The 20,130-nt window shown below is 30.7% G+C and overlaps 1 protein-coding gene across 2 annotated transcripts in view; it reads left to right on the top strand.

The window, feature by feature from the left end:
* Jak2 (Janus kinase 2) overlaps positions 1 to 20,130 on the top strand; it is a 147,384-nt gene that overhangs the window by 101,821 nt on the left and 25,433 nt on the right. For both annotated transcript variants that reach the window (XM_076846003.2, XM_076846002.2), the window contains exons 9-19: positions 5,152 to 5,309; positions 7,283 to 7,394; positions 9,521 to 9,707; positions 10,393 to 10,520; positions 12,693 to 12,827; positions 13,601 to 13,688; positions 14,453 to 14,580; positions 15,320 to 15,458; positions 17,128 to 17,279; positions 17,428 to 17,578; positions 18,401 to 18,537. In XM_076846003.2, coding sequence (XP_076702118.1) covers positions 5,152 to 5,309; positions 7,283 to 7,394; positions 9,521 to 9,707; positions 10,393 to 10,520; positions 12,693 to 12,827; positions 13,601 to 13,688; positions 14,453 to 14,580; positions 15,320 to 15,458; positions 17,128 to 17,279; positions 17,428 to 17,578; positions 18,401 to 18,537 — 1,515 coding nt within the window. The remainder of the gene's footprint in view (positions 1 to 5,151; positions 5,310 to 7,282; positions 7,395 to 9,520; positions 9,708 to 10,392; positions 10,521 to 12,692; positions 12,828 to 13,600; positions 13,689 to 14,452; positions 14,581 to 15,319; positions 15,459 to 17,127; positions 17,280 to 17,427; positions 17,579 to 18,400; positions 18,538 to 20,130) is intronic.

Below are 20,130 nucleotides of genomic sequence, written 5' to 3'. Positions count from 1 at the left end.
TTTCTGTCTCTATAAATTTGATTACTCTAGAAACCTCTTATAAGTGGCATCACACAATACTATCTTTTTGTGACTAGTATTTTACTTAGCATGTGATACATCCATGTTAAAACATGTGTCAGAATTTCCTTCCTTTAAAATAGATGTATATAGCATTGTGTGTGTGTGTGTGTGTGTGTATGTATATATATATATATATATATATATATATATATATATATATATACCATATTTGTTTATCTATTCATCCATCAATACTCTTTTGGGTTGTTTCCACTCCTTTTGGCTATTGTAGATAACATTGCTGTAAATATGTATGTTCAAATATCTTTTCAAGACCCTGCTTTCAATTTCTTTGGAAATAAACCAAGAAATAAAGTTGATAGATCATATGGTATTCTGTATGTGATTGTTTGAGGAACCACCCTACTATTTTCTGTTGTAGCTGTACCATTATACATTCCTACTAGCAGTGCACAAGCATTCTAGGTTTTCCACATTCTCACCAACACTTTTTGTTTTCTGTTTTCTGAATAATAGCCATACCAATGGGAATGAAGTGGTATCTCACTATGGTTTTAATTTGCATTTTCCTAATGGTTAGTGATGTTGGTCATCTTTTCATGTACTTGCTGCCATTTTTTGTTGTTGAGTTGTAATAGTTATTTATATTCTGGACATTAACCCACTATCAGACATAGGTTTGCAAATATTGTCTTCTATTCATAGTATGCTTTGTTATTTTGTTGTTTGTGTCCTTTGATGCCTAGACGTTTTAAATTTTGAGGTAGTTCAATATAGCTTTTATTTTTGTTTCTTTTATTTTTTCTTCTTTCACTTTTGTTGAGACATAACTTGAACACAGTAAAATACATTAATTTTAGGTATATAGCTCAATACATTTTTACATATGCACACACTTGTGTAGCCATACCTGGTTTAAGGTATAGACTGTTTCCAGTATTCTCAGAAGATTTCCACATGCTTCTTTGCACCCTTGCCTCCAATTTAAGGTACCCATCATTCTGACTTTTACGTTCAATTATCTCTGCTCTGTTATATAAATGGAATAATATTGTATGTATTTTTAAAAAATCTAGGTCTTATTCTTAGCATATCTGAAAACTCATGATTTTACGTGTTCATTCCTGCCGCAGTCTGGCTGGGCACAATTCAGGAGCCACTTGTCAAAAGAAACTAACTTTATTTTTAGAATCACCCACGATAAACAAAACAGCTCCTCAGGAAAAAACCCTCAGAGCCCAACTGCCACCACCGGCTTCCCACAAGCCACACACCCCAACAACCTCTTCCTCCCACAATCCTCCTGCTCTTGAGGCCGATTGGCTGGGTCACATGGGCGGAGCCAAAAAAGTCCCCCAATGAGCAGCTCCGTGGTCTGAAAGGGCAGGGAAACAGCCCAATGAGCATCACCGTAGAGGAGCCAAACAGCTAGATGTTGCTAGATGTTGCTGGGGCCGCTGTGAGCCAATCATCAGCTGGTAGTCTGAAAGGGCAGGGAAACAGCTCAATGAGCATCTCCACAGAGGAGCCAATCAGCTAGGTGTTGCTGGGGCCGCTGTGAGCCAATCATCAGCTGGCAGTCTGAAAGTTTGCTGGAGCCCCTTCGGCTGTGGCTCTCAACACATTCCTTTTTTATTCCTGGGTAGTACTGCATTTTTAAAAACACTTATTCTTTTTAGATATAAATGAGAGTATATTTTGACATATTTATACAAACACGGAGTATATCTTATTCTAATTAGGATCCCAGTCTTGTGGTTGTACATGGTGGAGATTCATTATGGTGTGTTCATGTATATAGGAAAACTGTATCAGACTCACTCCACTGTCTTTCCCATTCTTATCCCTCTGCCCAATCCACTGAACTTCTATTCTTCACCACCCTTTTGTGTGTTAGTATCCACAATCAGTATTGCATTTTAAAATTCATTCTTCTATTGGTAGAGTGGGATTATTGAGTCATGGTGATACTGATAAACAGTTTTCCAAAGTTGTTATACTAATGCACCTTTTTTTCATCAGTGTATGAAATTTTCAATTGCCCCATATGGTCACCAAGCTATAATTTTGTGCCTAAAAAGGTGATCCTGGTGAATACATACTGGAAGCTCACTGTGGTTTTTATTTCATTGCCCTGATGATTAATGATGTTGAACACTTTTTAATATACTTATTATTCTTTTGAATAGCCTGCTTATGAAGTCCTTGTGCAAGTCTTTGTTCATTTTCATTCACTTGTTTGTTTTTTTCTTATCAATTTGTAGAGTTCTTAAAAATTCTGGATACACGTCTTTTGTAGGATATCTGTTAAAATATATACTATCTTCTAGTTAGTGGGTTGCCATCTTACTTTTAATAATTACTTTTTATGAATAAAAATCTTTAATTTTAATATAGTATTTTGTCCATTTAAATTTGGCATAATTACTAACACAGCTGGGTTTTAAGTCTGCCATTTTACTATTTGGCTTCTGATTGTCCCATGAATTTTGTTTGGTTTTATTTCTGACTTATTTTGATTGTTAAAATACTTTTATTTCATTTTATCCCCTCTTATGTTTTAAGTCAGTATTGTTTTATATTTACTTATGTGTGTCCCTTTTCTTTGTTTTCTTATGTAAGCACAAGTAGGTTATTCTTTTTCATCAACATTCATTCAGTCTTATCCCACTTTCCATAGGTGACCATCTGTGTGTATGTATTTTTCTAGCCTTTGTATTTTTACACATATCAGCATATATGGCATTTTCATTAAAATATATGTTTTCATTGTCATTTAAAACAAATGTTTTATTTACAAAAATATGGCCATACTTTATGTATTGTTCTTGAACTTGATTTAAAAAAAAATAAAGACTTGTCATTCTGTGTACATATAGATCTAATTAAAAAAAACTATTGCATCTTTCTCTATATTGAATATATACCTTAACCTATAATTTATAATTAACTTTTGCATATCATTCCATACTGTATATATCTTTAATTTAGAATTAATAATAATTGTATTGTGAGACACTTAATTTTGGCTATTTTTTGTCATTACAAAAAATGCTAAAAGAAGGTATTTGAATATGCTTTTCTAAATACATATGTCAATATTTCATTAGGAGATATACCCGTAAGTGAAATTGCTAGGTCAAGGATATAAATACTTATAATTTGATAGACTTTTAAAGTGCGTCTCAACATTGTTTCCAATGTGTGTATACCCCCATGTCCCTGTAACCTGTGCCAACACTGAATATTATCAGTCTTAATTTTTCTGCAAAATTGATGAGTAAAAATGCATTCCTTTTGTTATATTTTATTTATTTAATTGGAACCTGAGATTGAGCAGTTCTTATGTGCTTATATAGGGTAGCTATATTTATTTCTTCTCTATGGATTGCCTTTTCATATCCTTTGACTAGTTTTACTTTTTAATTTTAGTTGACTTATAGGATTTTCCCCCCAGTACATATTGAGTATTAATCATTTGTTGTACTGACTTGTAATTCTCAAAGACTTTTAATTTTGCTTCTAGAATCTTTTACAGTATCCTCCCCACCCTTCCCCCCACCCCTTCCCCCCCTCCTCCCCCAGACACGCAGAGAGAGAGAGAGAGAGAAAGAGAGAGAGAGAGAGAGAGAGAGAATGTTTGTATCAGGGACTGAATCCAGGGGTGTATAACCACTGAGACACAACCCCAACCCTTTTTATATTTTATTTAGAGATAGTGTCTTGCTGACTTGCTTAGGGCCTAGATAAGTTGCTGAGGTTGGCTTTGAATTTGCAATCCTTGTGTCTCAGTCTACTGAGCCACTGGGAGTACAAGTGTGCACCAACACACCCAGCTACAGTAACTATTTTTGTGGCTTTATTTTATCAAGTAAATATTCAAACATATCACATACTTCTTATTAAATTTTTTGTTCTAACTCCCTATTCTATGTTTCTACTATGATTATGTAAATATTATTTATTGAAGAGCCAAGAAGTATACTCAGATCACATTTCCATTCTTTTGTAATCTTTTGTTTTTCCAGTAGCTAATTATTGCTTTTCCCCTTTGTATTTATAGTTGTCTTTCCATTCCCTGCAAAGACTTTGTAAAGTAGCTCATTTCTCAGTATAAAATTTCATATGGTCAAACCTGTCAAATATTATATAATGTCTCTTTCTTCCAGAGAAGCTCTGCCTTGATCACTAGGTAATGGCTTTCCTAATCTCACCTGGAAGCTCTCTAGATACAGGTGTTAATAACCACAGCTGTAATCTTTCAGCATTTCTTTTTTTATCATCCTGTCAATTATCATCTTATCTCTCTTATGTTGGATCCCTAGTTCTCTGAATCCCATATTTGCCTTGTTCTTCTTGCTATGTCCTCTAGTATTCGTTGGTATTTTTAGGATTTGACAAAATGGAAAATTAACTTAGGGAAGATTTTTACATTTGATCATGTCGGATTCTCCCATGCAGGAAAAATTTATTTATTTGTATATTCAAATAAAAAGTTGTGTTGCACAAGTGTTTTGAAGTTTTTCTAATAATCATTTTGCACATTTTTTGGTTAGCTTTAATCCTCACTACTACATATTTTTATTGTTTTAAATAGGGCTTTATTTTTTCATGACATAATAAAATTGAATATGTGTGTGTGTATATATACACACATATATATGTACTTTTATATATGTACGTATGTATGTTTTCCCATTAGATAAATACTATATTTTAGGCTGAGTGTATGTTCACATATCTATATATAATGATACAATCACAACATATCCTAACATTTTAGTTTATATCCTGAATACTTAGCAGTGTGCAATAGGTATGTAAAAACAACTGCTTATGACCTCTCAATACCAACTTTTATATCAGATTAAATGAATTTCTAATTGAGAAGACTCATATTAGTCAAATAGGGGTATTGGAAAATATAGTAAAATTATGATATAGAGTGAACTACAAGTGGAAGTACATGATAAAGTAACTGGGAATCACAAAAGACTTTTAAGCAATTTAAAAAAATAAAAATAGGAGAAATGATATTACATGGAGTGTAGTGAATTTTTATTATTTAGCATTCAATTTACTTTTTTAAATGATACTTAACAGCTTATTTTTCTTTTTTCTGCTTAGGAAATTGAACTTAGCTCATTGAGAGAAGCCTTGTCTTTTGTGTCATTAATTGATGGGTATTACAGATTAACAGCAGATGCGCATCATTATCTGTGTAAGGAAGTAGCACCTCCAACAATGCTTGAAAATATACAAAGCAACTGTCATGGCCCAATTTCGTGAGTAATACCAACTTTAAAAGTAAAAAAAAAAAATTTAAAGCAAATGTTGCACAGTCCCTTATCTTTAGATTCCACATACATGGATGTAGTCAATTACAATTGAAAACATATATTTTAAAAATTTTGTGTCTGTACTGAATATGTACCAACCTTATTTCTCATTATTTCCTAAACAACACAGTGTACTAGCTATTTACATAGAATTTACATTCTATTAGGTTTTATTAATAATCTAGAGACAATTTAATGTATAGAGGAGGATGTACATATTTACATGTGAAAATTATACCATTTTATATAAGGGATTTGAGCAAATTTGATTCTGGAACCAAGCCTCTATGGATGCCAAGGGGTGACTGTATTTACAAAGAAAATTTTGTATGATAGATGTAGGTTTAGAAGTTTTTGAAAAATATTATTATAATTTATGTTTTCTTTTTTGACATAAAGTCTGTTTGCATAAGTCAGATTACATAACAATTATTTTGGACATAGTTTACCATCTGTGTCCCAATCTACAATACTCACAACTGGTTATACAAGTTTAACATTTAGTTATTTTTGCATACTTAGTTAACTCATAGATGTTCTTTTTAAAAGAACACTTCCAATTTATATTACACTAATTTTGAAATACTGCAAAGGAACCACAAGTCAAAATTTGAAAATTGTTACTATTTTTGAATAATGCAACTTCTTTTACTGAAGCCTCAAATGCAAGATGTATATATGATGTCCATATTTCTAGATGAGGACTGTGCAATAGGATTTTCATCAGTGATGAAAAAAATATTCTTTATATAGGATATTTAATCCAGTAGGCACTAGGTATATGTGGCTATTTAGCATTTGAAATGTGGCTACTGCAACTGAGAAATTGAATTTTATATTTAATTCAATTTTAATTTCTTTACATTTAAATACCTATGTATGGCTAATAACTTCTATATTGACCTACACAATTATAGAACCTGGCTTTAACACTGGGTAAAGCTAGTTGTGATGTATAAAATTTATTTAATGCAAGTCCTAGTTATTTTTCAGATAGGATGTTCTTTATGATTGGTATCATATTTGAAGAACCTGAATACAAAAAAGATTTGGGATTCTGAGCATGTTTCTTGAACTTAACCTACACCTAAATGTTTGAGAAAATGTATCTTGAATAATATTTAAGACTTGCTGCTATGCTCAGTGCTTACTTAATAATAAATATGGTTGTTACTATAAGGTTGAACTTCTTGAAATTTATCTTTGTAATTTATATATTCAACAGTGTAAAAACTCCTTTCATTCATCCATTCCCTGACCCTTATCTCCATTATTTATTTATAGAATGTTTACTAAGTACCTACTAAATGTAAGCACTGGTCTGTGCATGACAAATATGGTGACACCTGAAATAGAAATGGTTCTTGCTTTCATGCAGATTATATTTTGCTTTTCTTTTAAGATGTGCAGCTTCAAAAATGTAGAAAAATTTAAAACTCATTAGTCTTCCAGCTACTCACAAGCCTTCTGTTAGACTTTGATATTGTACTAAATGTTAAAGTAGTGCACATAATTGTTCGTATTAGTAACTTAAATTATGATACAAGAGACATGAGGAGTATTTCTGATATGTTGTCTGCATAGTTGAATGAAATCTTATAAGAGTGAGTATGATTTTTAAAATATTAAATCCGTGATCAGAGGCAAAATATCTGAGTGAATTTTTTTGTGATTTTTATCTCATAATATCTTTTCTGTGTTTTTAAAGTAATATAATTGCCTTGAATTATTTTGAACTTATTGTAAAATAGCTTGGTACTTTAATTTTTTTCTTGAAAGATTATTGTAAACGTATAAAGTAGAGAAGTCTTCTAAAAATTCTGAGAGTTTTAGATTTTTATTTCTGAATTTTTGGATAACATTTGATCATAACGTCATGGTGCTTTCTAGCCTTCAAATTCTTTCTTCTTTACCTTTAGAATGGATTTTGCCATCAGTAAACTGAAAAAAGCAGGTAATCAAACTGGGCTGTATGTACTTCGATGTAGTCCTAAGGACTTTAATAAGTATTTTCTGACTTTTGCTGTTGAGGTTAGTATATCACATTTATTAATAGTAGCATGTTGTTTAGTCCATGTGCTTTCCTCTTCATATTTATCTACCATACTGTATTTATTTTTTAATATGCAGAATTACAGCTCTGGATATAACTGGCATGATAATGTGTCATTTACCTCAGGAATTCTGCATAAATAAATATATAATTCCTAGTGTTTTCATTAAAGTATAAAATGATATACAATGTTCTTCTATGGTTCTATTTGGCATTTCTTTTTTTGTTGTTTGATGTTTGGGTATTATCACTGTGTCAAATGGCATTTCATCAGATTTTTGGTGGTCTCTTCACAAAATGGAAATCTGTATCCTCCCAGGTAGAATAAAATAAATTAGAAGTAAATTTGTTTTTTACTAGCAGCAGTTACTAATTAGAGCAAAACAGAGCAATAATAAAGAAACTGAATATCATAGCACTTTTAACTAGTGATTTTCCAATTTTAAGAATAATGATTTGTAATTTGTTTTAAGTGAAAAACTGCAGTGAAACTTCATTGTTAATATAGATAATCTTCAACCTTATTTAAGATTTACTTAGTATTTGAAATTATCTTAAAAGATAATATCATTTATAAGGCAATTTCATTGTTTAAACTCTGAGAACCTTTATAACAATATCTAGATACATTTTACTTTTTACAAATAGAGAAAGTAAGGTAATAAAATTATTATAAAAGCAACTATCTTATATTTAGTAAAAGTAGAGAATGGATTAATTATCAATATAGAAAGTAGATTACTCCATCATTTACCATTTTTTTTTTAGTTTTTCTTTTTTTGAAATTAGAACATTATAGTTACAAAGGGTTGGATGTTTCTTCTCATCATTTACTATTGTATAAAGTTGATAATATATTCTAATTTTAGAGTATCTTTTTATTATACATTTAACAATTCATTACACTGAATTATAAATTCAAAATGTATATATAATTTACTACATGTGCCCACTCTAATGTGAATGATAGGCATTAGGGAACATACAATATAACCCTATATTTGAGAAACTTATCTTTTGAAAGTCAAAAATTTTAAAATAACAAAAAATACGAAATTGAACTTAGTAATTATCTAGCATTGACAAATATAGACAATAACAAAAAGGATTGCAATTTTTAAGAAAGGTCTTTTGGAGAAGGAAACATTTGAAATTGAAATTGAGGGTTTGGTAGATGTTTTGTAAATGGTTCTAAGTAGAATGAATATGCTTATAAAAAGCAGCTTAAAAACAGTAAGATAACCCAGCAACTTGGGAGACTGAGACAGGAAGATCACAAGTTCAAAACCAACCTCAGCAACTTAACAAGGCCCTAAGCAGCTTAGTGAGACCCTGTCTCAAAATAAAAAATAAAGAAGGGTTGGTTAATTGCCCTTACTAGGGCATTTAATAGGATTCAATCCCTACTACCCCACCCCCCCAAAAAATAGATGGAGGAACAAATTCATAGTATAGCACATAAGACTAATATTTTAAAACTGCAAAATATTAGAAGTGCCATATTAGAGATAATTATAACAAATAAAATAGTGGTGCAATGGAATAAGTATTCAGTAACCTTTCTGTGAAATGGGTAACTGTTGTTAGGACCTTACAGAAAAAGTAGAGCTTGATTTGAGTTTTAAAGAATGAGTAACAGTTCATTTCAGGGAGGGTGTACAATCATAGTAGAGGAATGGCAAATACAGTTACCAAGGTGTGAACAGTGTGGTAGGTACTTGAAATTATTTAAGTCATTTAATTTGGTTATAAAATAGATTGCATGTTGGAAGGGGCAGGAACTGAGGTTGAACATAGAGGGAGAAGCAAACTTATGAAGGACCACGATAACACTAGGTTTAGATTTTATATATTATTCATCTAATAAATTACTATTAATTTTTCTTGCTTTCTTACTTGCTTTTAGTAAAAGGCTATATGACATTTTAATTATGCTTTTTTTGAGGAAATTCTTGACTATATCACTATACCAGCACTTACTTTAGGATTCACAGTTCAAATGTCTGAATATTCTGTTGATTGTTTTGTGATTTTTTTTGACAAAATAATCACTATGATGTTTATTGTGATTTTCTCTCCCTGTCTTTATAATTAAACTTTGAAGCAAGAAAGTGTCATTGAATATAAACACTGTTTGATTACTAAAAATGAAAATAGAGAATATAATCTCAGTGGAACTAAGAAGAATTTCAGTAATCTTAAAGATCTTTTGAATTGCTACCAGATGGAAACTGTTCGCTCAGACAATATAATTTTCCAGTTTACTAAATGCTGTCCCCCAAAGCCAAAAGGTAATTTTCTAGTTATTTAAAAAAATTACTGGTCTTGCATTGCATCTGTGGTGGGATGTAACTTAAATACATGGATTTCAAAAGAAATATTAAAGCAGTAGTCCAAAACCAAGTTAAATTTGTCGCATTCTGTCATGCAAACATCATCAAATAGGATTGTATAGTTTGGTTTGAATTGTATATAAGTGACTTGAATTTCTGTTTTTGTAAAAATGACATTTTAAAGATAATAATTACTTGGTATAAATCAGTTGCTTACTTATTGAACTGGAAGTTCTCACTACCAAATTCTCAGGTGTTTTAAATATAAACTTAAACATGCTTTTAGGATTTTACTTTCTATATTTTAAAAAATAGATTGGTAATTTATTGAGATAATAAGTCTTTATTAAAATTATGGAAATGCCTGAAAAAATCATATTTGTTAAGGAAGACATTATGATTTTGAATGTATGAAATAATTGGTAAGAGTACTTTAAAATTCAATGAATAGATCCCTAAAGTAATTTTCTAGGAAAAAAGATTAACAACAATGAGTTATTAAGAATTTTTTACATATAGGACACATTTCATTTTATTCATCTTTGTAGCAATTCGTATTTTCAGTGTGTTTTGATGATATATATAGTTATAAACACACACATATATATATACAAAAAATATATTTTTATTGTTTTTCTCCTAGATAAATCAAATCTTCTGGTCTTCAGAACCAATGGCATTTCTGATGTACCAACCTCACCAACATTACAGAGGCATAATAATGTGAACCAAATGGTGTTTCACAAAATCAGAAATGAAGATTTAATATTCGTAAGTCATTAGATACTTATTATTGTCTTTTTTTAATCCTCTTAAAACAATAACAGTGGGCTGAGGATATAGCTCAGTTGGTAGAGTGCTTGCCTCACATGCACAAGGCCCTGGGTTCAATCCTCAGCACCTCAAAATAAAAAAAAAAAAAAAAAAGAAAACAAGTGTTAAAACAATAACTATTTTCTTGATTTACTATCCTACGTATATTCGTGTGACATTTGGAACTATTTTGATATAAACCATACTGTTAAAATTTACTTGCAATTTAAATATTTTTATTTCTTATAAAGAATATGCCAATCTTGTGTGAGAAATTAGCAAAGTTAATTATTTTAAGAATGAAAGCCTTTTTTTCAGAAATTTAAAAATATTCCTCTACAAAACATAAAAATTTAAAATCTATAAAAGACATATCTTAAATCTCAAGTTCTCAAGAAATTAAGGGAAATTCAAGGGATTAAAAATAAGGAAAGAACTAAAAGCAAAACAGTATATAAGAGCTGATGATTTGGCTGTCTGTTGGTGTTGGGAGGATGGAGATTAGTTTCATTTATCATGGAGTTTAAAATTTAAAGCAGTACAAAGAAGAGGGCCATATGTTAGGCTGTGCAAGGATAGGAGTTAAAAGTGAGACCATCTCTGAGTCAAATCCCTCAAGAATATTCATCCTCAATTCAAAATATATATATGGAAAAAGAAAGATTGACCCACTTGCAAAAGGAGAGGAAAAGGAACATTGTCTATTTGAATTGGGCTCTTAGGAAAAAGAGACTCTACTAAGAATTTAAGTCATAAGCTTTTGAATTTTAGTTTATGCTACCAGTGTGATCTGCAAAACATGTGTATTTAAAGATAAACAAAGGAATGGAAAACATGGGAAAATGAAAACAACTTAAAATAAGACATTATTGTTTCTGTTGTTGTTACTACTACTACTACTACTATTTGGTACTGGGGATTGAATCCATGGGTTAAGCTAATCCATCAATTTAGTCATTGAGCCACATCCCTAGCCATTTTTTATTTTCTATTTTGAGACATTGTCTCACTAAGTTGCTTAAGGCCTCCCTACTTTGTTGAGGCTGGCTTTGAACTTGCAATCTCCCTGCCTCAGCCTTCTGAGTCACAGGGATTATAGGTGTATGCCACTGTGCCCAGCTTAATAAGACATTATTTTAAAGGATAAAGAACTCTTGTTGGAGGGAGACCCAGAAATCAAATATATGTTCATTGACATTTAAGTGAAATGGACAGATCAGAAAGCAGATGACTCATAACTGAAGAGTATTATTGAATTAAAAGGTAGACCTGAAGAAATTATCCAGGGTGCAGCAAATAGAAAGAAATGAAAAATAAATTAAGGGAAGGGAAATTTGAAGACTAATAGATGTTAAAATTCCATGAAGAGATGGTAGAATTACCCAGACTGTAAAGGCATGACATCTCATGGCCAAGAAATTTAACTAACATTACAGAACTAAAGAGGAGTAGAGCTTGGATATGGACACCGATAATCCTGCTTCAGAGTGTAGGCTTTCAGCAGTCAATGAGGATATACAAGAAATACTGCTACTGTTGTTACTAGTTGTAGCTGTTATTTAATGTGAATTTATTATGTGTCATGGTCTGTACCATAGTGCTTTCATGTATTCATTCACTTATTGTTAAAAAAATTCTATGGGAAAGATTGTTATTTTCCTTATTCCTCAGATGAAGAAACCAAGACAAGTGTAGCACAAAGAGAGAAAATAGCCTATACAAAGTCAAACAGCTAGTTAGTGATAAGGAACAAGTCAGATATTCTGCCTTCCCAGACCACACTGGTTTACTTTTTTCTTGCATTAGTAGGAAAGGCAAACAGAAAAAGAGACTCATCTATAAATGTAGGTAAACCTTGACTCTTAAAAAGTGATAATTACAGCCAATGCAGAAGATTTTTTAAAAGGGTAGAACCAAAATGTACTTTATTAATTAATCCTTGTTTTCTGTCTTTAATTACTTTTAAAGAAGAATAAAACAATTAATTTAGAATCTCCAATCTAGATTTAGTTTTTAAAGGAAATGTTTACAATGGCCTTGTATTTTTTGTCTTCATCATTGGTTATATTTCCTATTTCCCACATCTTTCTCCATTTTACTCATTTTTTAAATCTCTTTTTACTTTTAAAGAATGAAAGCCTTGGTCAAGGCACTTTTACAAAAATTTTTAAAGGTATAAGAAGAGAAGTAGGAGACTATGGTCAACTGCATGAAACGGAAGTTCTTTTAAAAGTTCTGGATAAAGCACATAGAAATTATTCAGAGGTATGTATGTTCTTTGGGCAGTTCATGTAGTTTATACTATGTAGAGATGTGATTTCATATGCACACAAGATTTATGTATACAGATTTTCAAATTTGTAATTTTAAAAATTGTGTCAAGGAATTTTTTGAGAATGTGTTCCGATGGGGCTATTGAAAATTATAGGAATTTTAAAAATAATAGCTGATTTCCAAATTAATTACTTTTAGCATTGTGTTATGGGTATTATTACATCTCTTCATATACTGAATTAGTGGCTTTTAAACTTGGCTCTCCAGAGCCTTATGGGTTTCATAGAATTAGAAGTTCTTGTCAAAGTTTGGTTGTTAGAGTGATATCAATACAATACCAGTATCCTGAGATAGGTGTTATTTATTTGCACAGAGACCATTCTTAATTATTTAGGAACCGTTGTTTAAAGTTTATATCCTCCTACTTCAGTTCTATATCACATGTCTGGTGTCTCTCTGTATTCCAGGAGTTCTGGGTCTAAGCCTGTTTGACTTGCATTGTTCATAGTACTCTTTACCACTATTGCTTTATTTCATTGCTATCTCTGTATTCCAGACTTACTTAAGGGTTTCCTCACCATGAAAATTAAGGTTGATGTCAGTTGCAAGTCCATATAAGGGTACCAAAGCACACTGTAGCCTGCTGAGTATAGGAGAAATTATATTTCTTTAATGGCAGAGAGTATCTTTCTGAACTATGGATACTAACGAATAAAAGTCACACAATAATTTTTTTGCATGTCTTGTTATTTTTCTTTCCCCAGTCTTTCTTTGAAGCAGCAAGCATGATGAGCCAGCTTTCTCATAAGCATTTGGTTTTAAATTATGGAGTATGTGTCTGTGGAGACGAGAGTAAGTAAAACCATTTGCTTTCTTATGTTAGTGTCATGCCTCTCCCAGAGAATCTTTTTCTTGCTTATATAGAAAATTCAATTTCATGATCACAGTTAGGTATCAGTGTAAACTTTAATTTAGTAGGTATTAAATATTGTTGAACCAGAAAACATTTTAGGACTGTACAGTTATGCCTTGTTGAAAAGGAACCCAATGAATGAAGTTAAAATGCAGAAGATAGTTAATTCACCTTTTGTTACAATGACTAAACAATAGAATATTATTGTAAACAAACATCTTACAACCTTTTATGTTTACTATGGCAATACAGATTTTGGCTGGTTCAGTACAACATTGAAACAATTGGCCCTTTCAAATAATTCCAAATAATTCCTTATTTAGAATCATGAAGACAAAGTATATAAATAAGACTGAATTATTAATGGAACTGACTGGAATTACTAGATATTGATATCAGAAATAGTCTTTATCTGTACTAGAGTAATAGCATATATAATATTGTATAATGTATATTGCATGTGATTATTTCAAATATATATATATATATAATTGTTTATATTGCTATATCTTACCCTTGTGAATAAACTAAAAACTAAAAATTCTGTATATTAATTAAATTTCATTTATATTAATGAATTTTGCTTAGTTAATTTATCTATGATATCCAAAGATAACTATAAATATAATTATAAAAGTTTAAAACATACATTTTTAATTATATTTATACTTGAGCCCTATTTTATACCTATATTTTAATGCAGATATTCTGGTTCAGGAGTTTGTAAAATATGGATCACTAGATACATATCTGAAAAAGAATAAAAATTCTATAAATATATTATGGAAACTTGAAGTGGCTAAACAGTTGGCATGGGCCATGCATTTTCTAGTAAGTAATTAGCATTTTTTATCACAACTTATTGTTTTATTTTATGAAGCACTGTAAAATTATGTTGATCTGGCAAAAGGAAATAAATTTGTGAGATGCTGAGTCATTCAAAAAATCTGTGTTAGGTGATGAAAGGGATTATTTTATATATACATTTTAAATAAAATACCTTTAGAAAGAAACAGTTTTTTCATCCTATTGGTCTCATAGAACTACTGTTGGACAATCTGTAGTGTGTCAGTTGGGTTAGAAAATTTAACCAAAAATTATGCTGAAATATGTTGTGTTGCTGTGGATAGCAGAAAATACCTTGTTACAGTGTTTGGGGACAGTTGAACCTTAAGTCCAGTAGAAAGCAGTGTTGACAGAGAAGCAGAATATTAGAATGTCAACCCAGTTTTCAGACCCCTCAGAATGTACCTATGTCCTATTGTTGAACTGAAAACAATACTTCCTCCCATCTAGAAATATATACTGTTTAGAATCTTAGCTTTGGAAAGTGAAGTAATACTGAGTAGCTTTAATTTATTCATCCTGGGTATATTGTGTTATGTAAAGTGCAAATGAAAACTGTACTGTCATAAAAACTTTTACTGTCTCAAAGCATGCTACCATGTTAATATTTATTATGCTATCTTACATATCTTTCTTCTTTAAATCTACTTTGGGTCTGGACCAAATTAAATGCTCAAATACTTATGGATTGATATTTCAATGTATGTCCTTTTAACTTTAACAGGAAGAAAAATCCCTTGTTCATGGGAATGTATGTGCCAAAAATATTCTGCTTATCAGAGAAGAAGACAGGAAAACAGGAAATCCTCCTTTCATCAAACTTAGTGATCCTGGCATCAGTATTACAGTTTTACCAAAGGACAGTAAGTTCAATAGGGATTGCATTTAACATTGATTAAATAATAATATTAAGCTATCCCTTTTAACAGTTTCAATTAAGTTACAGTTACATCCTTGTCTTTGTCCATTTCTTCTTCATGATAAGCATGCCACTGTGGACTGTGAGATAATTAAAAAAAACAATTTTGGTCCCTAATTATGTTATGAATTTTGGTCCATAGTTATTTTATGGAAAATGAGATTTTATTTCATTTTAATTTGAAATTTTCTAATATTATTCATTGAGCCATGGTAAATGTTTAAAATCTCCCTTTCTCTAGTTACTTTTAAAAAACTTTTTGTTTGAAAAAAGATATTATCCAGCTTGAGATCTCATTTAATTATTTGGCTAATTCTGACATTTAATAACTCTTCTTAAAAAAGCCTTTTTTGTGTGTCTGTTAATCTTCTGTTTACACAGTAAGTTAATAGTAAAAGTTTCAAAGAGTTGAAATTTTTTTTTTCTTTTGGCGGTGGTAGTATCCAAATAATATTATAATTGTATTTCATCGTCTTAGCTAAATTTCTAATGAAATGTTCTAATTTAGAATCTAAAATGATCAATGTTTTTGGAAGTGATGTAGAGTATCTTACTTGATCCAGTAGTACTTAAACTTGATGACTTATCCAAAAGTGAAGACAGCAATAATAGTATAGACAATAATAATAGTATAGACAATAATAAACAATAAATATAGTATAGGACAGAAAATCTTATAGGGTCTTAGATCTGGCACTCAAGGAAGTTTTACCCTTTCCCATGGGAGATAAAGATAGAGAAAAAATACATTCATATGTTGAAGGGGAGGGGAATTGATGTCCTCTTTAATCTTGATTATACAGCAAAAATATTCACATTGCTTTACCAAAATATACTGAAAGATATAATAGTGTATTATTATGTATATACAATCTATTTATCTACCTGTGCCAGAATATTAGATGATAGAGTTATATTGCTTCTTCTTCCTTTGAATATCATCTTTCTGTTGCAGTCATGGACCACAGAAACTTTACTTTAGAACTTCCATGATCTGAGCAGAAAACAATTTAGCAATACCTAGAATATTTTAGTATAATTTAGTCATTCACTTCATGTTATGGTAAATGTCTGTTGATCCTTGTTTATCTGAAAGTCAGGATGGCCAGTGGTAATAAATCATTAAGCACTTTCAATCATTTAATAACACATTTACTATTTTCACATTATAAAGAAAAATTTTAAATATCAGGAAGTATTTAGGGCAAATTTTATATTTTTAAAAAAATTTTTTTTGAAAGGTGAACTAATGGGAAGAGATAGAGAAAGCAGTATGCCAGTTGAGATGCTAAGGTGTAATGCAAAGAAGTTTAAGTGATAAGGAATTCCTTGTATAGGATTCTAATGCTGTCCATTCTGCTAACAAATTGTGTACCTTTTTGACAAATTAGTCAGTTTTGTTCATCTCAATATTGTCATTTTAAAAGCTGCAATATTGAATTAGATTATCTCAAATGTACCTTCCAAGCTTATGCAAGTGTGAGCATGAGCATTCCCCCTCCAACAAAATAAGACTCAATTATTCAAATAAATTTGAAAACTATTTGCATGTAAAACACTGGTTTATTTCTGGGGATTATTAACTATTATACTTTGTCCCTATCATTTAAAAGTTCTTCAGGAGAGAATACCATGGGTACCACCTGAATGCATTGAAAATCCTAAAAATCTAAATTTGGCAACAGACAAGTGGAGTTTTGGTACCACTTTATGGGAAATCTGCAGTGGAGGAGATAAGCCTCTGAATGCTCTAGATTCTCAAAGAGTAAGTTGATACAGACTGACTCTAGAATGACTTTGTGATCCTTCATGTTTCTTCCAGATGATTTGATATTTCTTAACACATTAATTTTAATAAGAATGTTGTATATCATTATACAATTTATTTTCAGCATTTTGTTTTTTAATTGTAGAAGCTACAGTTTTATGAAGATAGGCATCAGCTTCCTGCACCAAAGTGGACAGAATTAGCAAACCTTATAAATAATTGCATGGATTATGAACCAGATTTTAGGCCTTCTTTCAGAGCCATTATACGAGATCTTAACAGTTTATTTACTCCAGGTATGTATTGATTAAGTCATCATACTGATCACTATCTTTCTTTGTTGTATTTAATAAACTTTATTAATTCTGCAGTCCCTATCAAAAAGTTTTATGATGTCTTCTAGGCATTCTTAATTTATATGATTTTTCATGCTTTATACATATTTTGATCTCCTTGATTGGGTAGTCTTTTATTTTTTTAAAATGCCTTTTATTCTTCAGTAACTTCATTTTTTGTTTGTTTGCTCATTTGAAAACGAAAAAGAAACAGAATTTATTACATGCCCACAACATGGGAGTATTAGACTCCAACTTAATTTTAGTTTGCCAGGTAATGAGAAGCATGTTTATTTGGGTTGTACAAATGTTTATTTGACTACATTGATTTTTTTTAATACTAGTTCTTTAGGTTTTCAACTGGTTCCTGTATATTTTATTAATGATTGATCTTCTAAACATGAAGTGAATTTGGTTTTGGTTGTTCTTATCTGCTTTCAAATATTGAGCTAAATACACATGTATTTTCCCCATGGGTACTTCCTGCTTCAGTCCTACTCACCATTCTCACCACAAAAATCAGAATATATACCTTATTTTTTAAATATTAAAATTACCTATTTTGTAAAATAATCATTCATTCTTTGTAAAATATTTCTTGAAGGTGAATCAGATACGAGTAATAAGTAAAAGCTCTATTAAGATAATCTAACCATTTGCATTTTCTTATATCATTTAGTATTTCTAACTCACTCTTATTATTTTGTCAGCTTGAATGTATATCAGTTTAATGCAGAGAATGTATTTGCCAACTTAAGATGGTGTTTTTCTGTATTTCTCCAGATTATGAACTATTAACAGAAAATGACATGCTACCAAACATGAGGATTGGTGCCCTAGGGTTTTCTGGTGCATTTGAAGACAGAGACCCTACACAATTTGAAGAGAGACATTTGAAATTTCTACAGCAACTTGGCAAGGTATCTTAAGTTTTTCAAATAGAGTATAACATTTTATGTGAGAATAAGAAAGGCTTTTAAGAGTATCTAAAGTTCACTTTACATAAATATTTTAAGGGGTGTTTTTAGAATAAAGGCTTAGTTGTCTGACATGTTCTGTGAAATAAAGAACTGAAGGAAAGAAATGAAGAACTTCTCAGAGCTTTTATTGTGAGATATGCAATGAACATCTTCAAGAGGGTATTAAATTGGGCAGTAATTCCCAAATTGATTTGATTGTGGGACTCTTGCTTGACTTAACTACATTAATACTTTTCTGTTTGTTCCTTATTTATAAAATAGTCTAGGTATTGGGGTATATTGGTTATCTATTGCTGTATAACAAATTAACCTGAAGCATAGCAGCTGCAGACAAATATTTATTATCTCCAGTTTCTGTGAGTCAGGAACCTGGCAACAATTTAGCTATTCAAGGTATTAGGCCTCACAGTCTCATCTGAAGGCTCTACTAGGGGAAGAACTACTTCCAGACTCAGTCACATGGCCATTGAAAGCCTCAGATCTGAAGTGTGAGGAGTAAAAATTTGTTTCCTAATGCAACACTGTGTTATTATTTAGTACTTAGTGAGAATTGGTTTAGAATTACCCAGAAAATATTCCTAATATATAGAATCAGAGAGCACATCATCACACTCTTGCAATATTTTCTTCACAAGTGAGTCAAGAAATCTAGTTCACATGCTAAAGGAAGAGATGTTATGTAAGAACATGAATACTGGAAGGTGAGGATCATTGAGAAATATCTTAGAGTCCTCCAACAAACTAGCTGACTTTAGCCTCATTATATGTCACTAGAACCAATTTCTTGGTAGTATGTAGTGTGTCTAAACTTAATTAGACCATAGAAGACTTTTCAATGTCTCTCTCAATTATTTATTGTCATTTTATTGAAAGTGTTTTCTAGAACAATTTGGGGAATGATTCCTTAGATACAATAATAAATCTCTTTATTTTTTGACAAGAAAAATTGAGGTATTGAGAAGTTAAATAATTGGCCAGTGGTTATATAGCAAGATAGTGGCAGATGTGATGTGAGTCTTTGTTTCCCTATTTCTAATTCCATGCTATTTCTTCTGTTCATTTCTTCTTTGATTTTAATTTTTTTGGGGTGTGTAAATATGCTTCAGTTATATTGGCATCTTCTAGTGTCTTTCTGTGGCAAATCATATATTGTGCCATTAAGACATAAAATTATTTTTTTTTCTACTCAAAAAGGTTTTATTTTGATCACATGGTAAAAGTCTAAGTGATTAACATAAAAGGCAGAAATTAATGCAGTATGACTTATTCATGGATTTATTGTTGAATACATCTCAATTTGTTATTAGTCGTATACAGATATTTTCATGTCCATAAACACTAGTCATTGGAACATTTGATCATAATTTTTGGTGTCAAAATCCTGAGAGCCTTAAAATTATTTTACCTATGATTCTGAACAATTTAATTTCTCTAGTCCCTAGATAAAGCCTTTAATGGGTATTATTATCTCTCTTAGAAATTTTTATTTTGGTAGAGTACAAAGAAAGTTTTAGAAATAAAAGTTTGATTTAT

The sequence above is a fragment of the Callospermophilus lateralis genome, chromosome 2 (assembly GCF_048772815.1).
Source record: "Callospermophilus lateralis isolate mCalLat2 chromosome 2, mCalLat2.hap1, whole genome shotgun sequence".
NCBI lineage: Eukaryota > Metazoa > Chordata > Mammalia > Rodentia > Sciuridae > Callospermophilus > Callospermophilus lateralis.
The sequence above is the reverse complement of the archived record's forward strand: the minus strand, read 5'-3'. Positions and strand labels throughout refer to the sequence as shown.